Here is an 8,000-nt window from a genome sequence, read left to right as displayed (position 1 = left end):
CGTGGTACGGCCGCTTGTACATTGTTTTTGGCCAAATTTAACATTTAGTGATGTATACATACGTTAGGCAACACTGTTCTCGATTCTGATCGATTTTGAAAACAAAGGGACGAAAATTATTATGACCTTAGCAATATTATAAAAATATTCTATAACTGTTTTGTTATGATGTTTAGTAACGTTTTGTTTTTTTTTCAGTTTTGTAGTATCTATTATCGGTAGTATCTGTAATCTCTATAATTTTTGCAGCACGTTGCCTCGAATGTCCGAATATAGTGAGCAAATAATTACATACATCGCCGGATATGTAGTGCGAGAAATACAAAAAAAATATATAATGCAGAGAATTAACAGTGCGCTGTCTTTACGAAAACCTGGAGTTGGTCATACGTATGAGTTTGTTGCTTTCGAGGACGAAGGTGGTCTAGTTTATCCCACCTAAGATGCTATCTAAATATGCAGAGTTAGAAATCAGAGAAATAATAAACAAATCACAAAAAATTCACACGAGGCCGTCATTAAGTAACCTACTACCTCTTCTGATTAATAAGATTTTACCATATTTTGTCAGCAGTAACATTGCCATTCATCAATTTGATCAATCACCAAGAGAAAACCATCTAGTAAAATTATTTAAGACAGTCGCAAGTTCATATACGAGGTGCGTTTTCATTATTTAAGTTAATCGATAAGATCTTCTATTACAAAAAGATACATTTAACTTACGTTGTACATTAGATATTAAAGAAATTTATCAGGACATTAATTTTACTTTGGAAAGTAAATTATTTCTATTTAAAAACGAATAAGTTTATTTTTCTTTTCCCTCGCAAACAGCGCACGTGGTCAGAGCGGCAATATAGCGAAAATTCTAACGCGAGTCTGTAATACCTATCTATAATTCGGTTAATAGAATCCTAATAATTACACATGTTCATTAGGTATTTATACCTAGATTTATGTATTTATATCAACACAATCATTGACTTAAATACAATATTATATTTTTCATTAATTCAATATCTAGAATAATCCTGAGGTTGAGATTTATTTAAAGAAAAGAAATTTAAAAGCACCAATAATGTTATATTTTGGACAGGTTTTGGACTTTTAAATAAGGTAATCAAGGCATTTGAAGCCGTGGTAGTCTAATGGATTTGACCAACTACCTCTCAAGCAGAGGGTCGTCGGGCTCCGAATCCGGGCTCGCACCTCCGAGTTCCCGGAATTTATGTGCGAAATTTAATTTGAAACATATCATGAGCTTTTCGGTGAAGGAAAACATCGTGATGAAACCTGCACGTTGAAAAAGGTTCGCTACCCTCGCAAAAACGTGTGAAGCTCCCAACCCGCATTGGGGCAGCGTGGCGGACTATGGCCTAAACCCTCTTCTGAAAGGAGACCCGTGCCCAACAGTGGGACGTATAAATGGGTATCAACCCATTCATCATCAGATGATGAAGGCATTTGAAATGGCCTGTCCAACTTTGTCATTACTTAGTTAATAATTATATTCACTAGGTACATATTTATCAGCAATACAAACTGAAAACTCGAGAACCCTATTATATCTAATTATATTGATATAATAAGTCTGTATTATATATTATTCTGCACTAAATAAATGAAGAAAACAATAACTGAATGAGTCTCAGACACACAAACAACATAATTCTTCCGTGCTCAAACATAAGTTTTTTACTATCTCATTTTTCATCTTTCGGGAAACGAAAGAAACTTCTCTCTTTATAACGTTTAGATATTGATAAACAGTCGTACAAAGTACAACTCACGACCATTATAAACAGTAACGTATAATGATGTTATATATTAACGTACAAGTTTCGTAATGAATAAATGAAAACTATATTAAAATATCAAAGCCGTCATAGCACGAAAACGGGTTGCCGTCAGTCTTGTTGCCGTTCAGTCAATGTGACCGTCAATGTGCGGGGTGTGGTGCGGTATCTAAAGCTAGTGAGAAGCGGAGAGTGTCCATTCTCGTTACTTTTTTCTTTTGACAAACCTCGAAAACCTCGTAGCCCTCGTACAATTAGGCAAGGATGCTATACAAGTTACACATTTTGATTTTAGAATCTAAAGAGAATATTTATAAATTGATAGATTTATTAACTCTAACTCATCTCCTCTAAAGAGCTCCCAAATGTTGTGTGTAATACACTTGAGCACACAGACCAGATAACCAATTACTAATCGCATGTTAAACAAAAAACAACAACAAATATATCTTTATTGCATACAGGAAAATAGGTACATAGATGTGCCTAGCTCCCAAACTAGGATCCCCTGTGCTATGGGTAGCTAGAACACTTTATACTACTAATCGTTACTTCGACGGTTCCACCGAATAAACCTGTAAAAGCTTTTACTGTATTTTGTTTATTTTTGGATTTTCCCGCTTAAAATACACCTCATAATTTTTTCAGATTTATTTTCCAATGAATTTTATAATTATTGGTTACTGTAAATAAAAAGAAATCGACAATTTCGCACGAGTATTGCATATATGTATTATACTATCTACTCTTGCATATTTATAATAAATTAAATTTGTAATATTGTTCGTGGGAATCTTTAAATTTTTTTTAAATTATAATGCATTTTTGCACTTTAAAATTTATGACCAATTACTAGAATAACCATATATGTAATATTCGCACGGCCAATCTTAAATATCCACAGTAAAACAGAGTAATTTGTTACATTGTAAATAATATATAACTATTCCCATCAATAATAGTGTAAACAGTACAAGGGAACAGCCGCCAAAGTATTTTTTACGAGAATAGAAATTTTAAAGAATTTTTTTATTAATTTCTGATAAACTAACTCTATATTTTCGAGTTCCGAGTTTTATATTTTAATATAAGATACTGTGTTTTTTATCTTTAATTTGGTCATACATTGTAGTTAAGTATATCTAATCACCAGAGAGTAATTATTTAATTTTAAGTTTTTAATTGCTCCTGTAAAGTTGCAGTATTTCCTTTATACACGTACATTTATGTTACATGCACGATTATTCGGTGGATCTGTTGGGTTCGGCGTGGCCTGAAGGCAGACAATAAAAACTGGAAACAGCCAATTATGTTGACGTACAAGCTTGATGCGGCGAAGACGTACTCCGCGGGTGATATAATGTATGTCCATTTACCATCCATCAGGAGTTGTGTGCATTGGACTAAAACTATCGAGAAAGTTAGGGATATTACGTAGGAAATGCTATAATAAAGGGAATCTATAGTGAGGCCTCTTGTTGATAACATAGAGATGTATGCAATATGCATACCTGAAACAAAAGAATTTCACAATATAATAAAATAAAAAAGGTAGTTTTGTTTAGTATAATTTAACATTACCTACATTTTTATTTAACATTTCTATTTCACTTTATTGACAGAAAATTATTATTAATGAATGAATTAATTAAGAATTAAATTGCATTGAATTTAAGGTACAGAATTAATTAATGTTTAAAAAACTGAGTCATCGTTTAATCGTTTAAAAAGTAGCACGTAGCGCATACTGGCCCCATAATAATATTGATAGATTTGCTCACTCGTAAGAAAAGACCAATGTCTACTCTATTCACGACAAACATGTCAGACGTATTAAACCGCCAGTGAACCGCAGCATAGCGCGAAACGCAATGTTATTATACTGAATTCTGAGAAATCGCTAACAATAATGATACCACATTTGACTATGTTGTTGTTGGATGATCCCTGTGACAGTTCATAAAAATCAACAACCTTGTAACGACGTACCTACACTGAGCCAAGTGGCAGGAGTGCACTATATTAGGAATTATAAAAACTATTTTTATAAACCTCGCTTTTAAATGAATAGCTTTTGTGTAAGCAAATGGCCGTCCTAAAAAAATACTTTACAGAATCTCCGCAACTGTTGATGATATACGAGTAGTTTCTTCTGAAGTGAATAAGCCTGCCTCCGCCTGGTGCCATCCCTCAACTTGACATAAACGTTGTCATCCTTCGTTCAACACCTTTTGATACCAAAGCGTGAATGTGCCTGGATAAACATTGCGTGCCGCTGACGAGTGAGGAACTCTGAGACTGTATGGGGCGTACCTTTCAAAGCTGTCTTTTTACTCCATACAGCAACTTACAATAAGAGCTCTGTGAAACGCATCAACACTAGCTGGCATTTCCTGTTGCCTGTCAAACTGCCCAAGCGATGGCAAGCACTAAGGTTCTCTGGTGATTAGTTCATGCCCAGTTCATTATTAAAAAGATCCACAACAAACTGGGAAAGATTCTCTTCAACAGCCTCCGGGATGCCACGTACAAGTAGATACTTCCTACAATGCCTCATTTCAATGTCATCGACAGATCTGCAGAGGTGAGATATTTGTTCACGCAATATCTGTAGAATGGACAATACCTCAGATTTGAGTTCACCAAATTCATCCCACAAACGTGACTGTGATTTCTCTACTTGTGGTTGTGATGTAGTAGCCTTCCACTGAGTTTTCTGCTCGTTCATCTTCTTAAATAGCCTGGCTTCAAGTGAAAATTGAGTTTCTAAGACTGTTGTGAAATTGGCCATTGTTATAGGTTGTTAAACACACAGCGAATAGTGTTTTAGTAGAGGCAGTGGTACCGGACAGGACAGTATGCTAAAACACTAGTATTTGCACATATACTGTGAAGATAACACTAGTTCCAAGATTTTGACACCATATACTATATGAAATCACTGCAATTACGCTAATTGAATTATTGTAAGTAATTAATTAATAAAGATTATTATGGGAGCTCAAAATTAAATTGTTTTTAATTCTACCGCCATAGAGAAAAAAAAGTCCAATATGGCCGCCATACATTTTCCACAGTCCACTATGTTCCGACGCCTACATCTAGGCGAGAATTGAAGATAGATGAGAGGCGCTCAAACAAATGTCGTACAGAATAGTACGAGTCAACTGCAGTAAAAAAAATTTCAAGATGGCGGAAATAAATGTGTTCTGATCCGACTGAAATTTGACATCCGATCGTGTATGGAGGCTCATAGTGTATATCTGCGAACGAAATTTGGATTCCGCCATTTTCCAAGATGGCTACCATACAAGTGAATCTTCGGTTTTTTGACCAGCATTTTTCTCCCAGAAGAGCGGGTGCATAAGAGTGATGTATGCGAATAATGGTTGGGTGGATTTGGTGAATATCAGAAAGTACCAAAACCTTCGAAAAAAGCTCCGCATCTGCCCGACCAAAGTATACATCTTGGCACCAAGGTCTCCACTCCACATACTATGTAATCGCATTACCATCCTCTTGAAGCATTCCAGGATAGGAAATGGTCGACGTCGATCTTCGGGGACGTCATTCATAAATTTTTCCAAAAAAATTTGGCGAGCCTGTCGCAAGCTACCATCGGCTGCGCCTATGCACAAGATCATTTCATAGTAATCACTATTACTGAACCTAGACATATCGTATGAAAATTAGGAAACAAAGCGACAACACCTATTAAATCATCACAACGCAAGCGGCAGTTAGAACTAATAAAAAATTCAAATACAAAAAATAGTGCTGCAGCGGCAGCACATCAAAGGACGCAGACTGAAACGCAAATTTTGGATTATTAGGATTACGTTTCCAAAATATTAGGCAATTTAATTAAGCATTTTATTTGTACTTATTTATAAGTACATAGGTGAAATCGAAATCATTACTATTCTTTTAAAAGAAGACCCTCCTCTAGTATTAGTTACATCATGGACAAAAATTTCGCAAATCAAAAGTAGGTATCAATTGTAAGCATTTTATAATTTTAATTATACAATGTATTTGTAATAATCATAATGATATAGAAGATAGATAATGAGTACAGTTGTTGATTTGAACAAGTCCTGAGTATAGGACTTGAGTAGCCATGTGATGTTGAATATTACCGTTTAGGAACTTAATTATACAGCCTGATTATTAATGTTCATTAATTATACATCATGTAATTATATATTATCCTTATTACTATAAGTAAATCTAACTGTGGTTTTAATGTACAAATGTTTAGTCTAATCAGTATTGAGTATAGGATTTGATTCGTCATTTTCGTGTTGAATAGTGGGGTAGTAGGGTAGGGGTAGTTAATAAAAACTGTGTAATATTGGTAAAATGTTCAATTCTGTTGTAGATTTTTAGTTTGAAAATACGAATAAACGAATAGTGCAAGAAGTTGTGTTTCTCATTTTTACACAATATTGTAACCTCCATTGGAGCTCCGATACAAAACAATAGGCAGATGGAGCGCGCCGAACACGAAAGTGAAGCCACCAAAGCAAATAGAAATTCAAAAGCGAATACAAACCCGCATCAGTACTTAGCAAAGCGTCGCATTGTTTGCACGTCACGAGTGATTAGCTATTTTGTTTAAAAACGTTGTCGTTTGAAACATTGTACAATTTTGTCGTTTGAAACATTGTAAAAGTTGTCCCCAAAAACAAGAAAAATAAGACTGAATATCTTTTCACAGGGAACCATTGATTATGTAACTGTTTTGTAATTTATTTACCCAATATTATTTGAGATTCACTCGGAACACAAAACCTCGGCATAAATGCGTATGTGTTGCCAGTTTATATCGAAATGAGCTTCCTTAATAGTACATTACGATATTAGTGCGTAAAGATGTTATAACCAATACGCACGTATATCGTACGACGTTTTTTAACACATTTGCGAGGAAACAGAAAAAAACATTTTATATTTTGTTCATTTTTAATTATTGAAACAGTTAGTGAAATTACAATTATTAAAATGATACGTAGTTGTAGTTGGTTTTTTAATTATGTTATTATTATTATTACTATTCATAATGTCATTGTTTTGTGTTAGGGTAAATGTTGGAGACGACGAAACTTATTGAAAGGCGGCAGAAGAGCATTGTAATTCGTCATTAGTTGTAAATAAAAAAGTGTCATCAGTAGAAGTAGAGGGGCGCGGCTCAGGGCAAAACTTCTTCGTTTGTGGCTCCAAATTTATTGCCTGAGTTACTTTGGCACTTATATTTGCTTTGTTTTGGATGGAATCTTGTACATAAGATTCTGCTACTGCGTTAGAACGCCAGCCGCCATGCCGCTTTAAAGTCAATATATCAGCTCCAGAATCAGCAAGTAACGTAGCTGACGTTCTTCTGAAGCTGTGCCCTGTATAACAATCAGCATCCGGCAATCCTAAAAACTTGGCGATTTCCTTTGGCATGGTACCGAATTTATTTATGCCAATAGGTTGCGCAGTACATTTACCTTTTTGGTAATTCTGAAAGAAATGATTACTTTTTGTCTTAGTCGTACGCAGAGCTTCATATTTTTGACCACGTTATAAAATGGGCCGTCGATAATAAAAGATCGGGGTATTTTGTTTTTAGTGTTTGGGATTTTAACTAAAAGCATTTTGCCTTGATTTTCAATGTCTTTTGTGGTAATATTGTGAAGCTCTTGCCATCTACATGCACCATGAATACCAAATATTAACGCAACCTGAAAAGAAATAAAAATGTGTTAGATGAGGTATAGGTACTTAGCTTACAGACAGTCGTTAAAAAAATATGTAAAAGCGTATGTACAATTGTACAGTAGGTAGACCAATACATAAAATAAGGAGGCAAACTGACCTTTGTTGCCAGGTACTGGCTATCTGGAGCATCTTTTAGAAACTTTTCGACGTCATTTACTGACAGTACCTTAGATTTTTTCTTTATAAAACCATCAGAGCGTCTCTTTAAAAATGCAATTAGATTTGTATATAAATTAATATCGACACCATTTTTCATCTTGAGGGTACTTTTCAGCATAGAATATGTTGTCCACAACGAGCTAGGCTTATATTTACTAGCTAGTTCATTAAAATACGCCAAAACTACATTTTCGGAAAATGACTTGGCATTTTTCATGTTTTTCCACTTCAAGAAATTTTCATACGTGGTTATGTATCTATCCTTGGATATTGACGGCA

At 34.6% G+C, this 8,000-nt stretch overlaps 1 protein-coding gene across 1 annotated transcript in view; it reads right to left on the bottom strand.

Moving 5' to 3' along the window:
- Positions 1-2,788: 2,788 nt before the first annotated feature.
- LOC113233734 (protein LIFEGUARD 4-like) overlaps positions 2,789-8,000 on the bottom strand; it is a 92,692-nt gene continuing 87,480 nt past the window's right edge. Inside the window, exon 6 of the mRNA XM_026468918.1 lies at positions 2,789-3,310. Coding sequence (XP_026324703.1) covers positions 3,024-3,310 — 287 coding nt within the window. The 3' untranslated portion in view covers positions 2,789-3,023. The remainder of the gene's footprint in view (positions 3,311-8,000) is intronic.

Source organism: Hyposmocoma kahamanoa, unplaced genomic scaffold (genome assembly GCF_003589595.1).
Source record: "Hyposmocoma kahamanoa isolate Upper Pololo Valley unplaced genomic scaffold, ASM358959v1 80, whole genome shotgun sequence".
In the NCBI taxonomy this organism is placed as follows: Eukaryota; Metazoa; Arthropoda; class Insecta; order Lepidoptera; family Cosmopterigidae; genus Hyposmocoma; species Hyposmocoma kahamanoa.
Note: the sequence above shows the minus strand (reverse complement) of the source record. Positions and strands in the feature narration are given on the sequence as shown.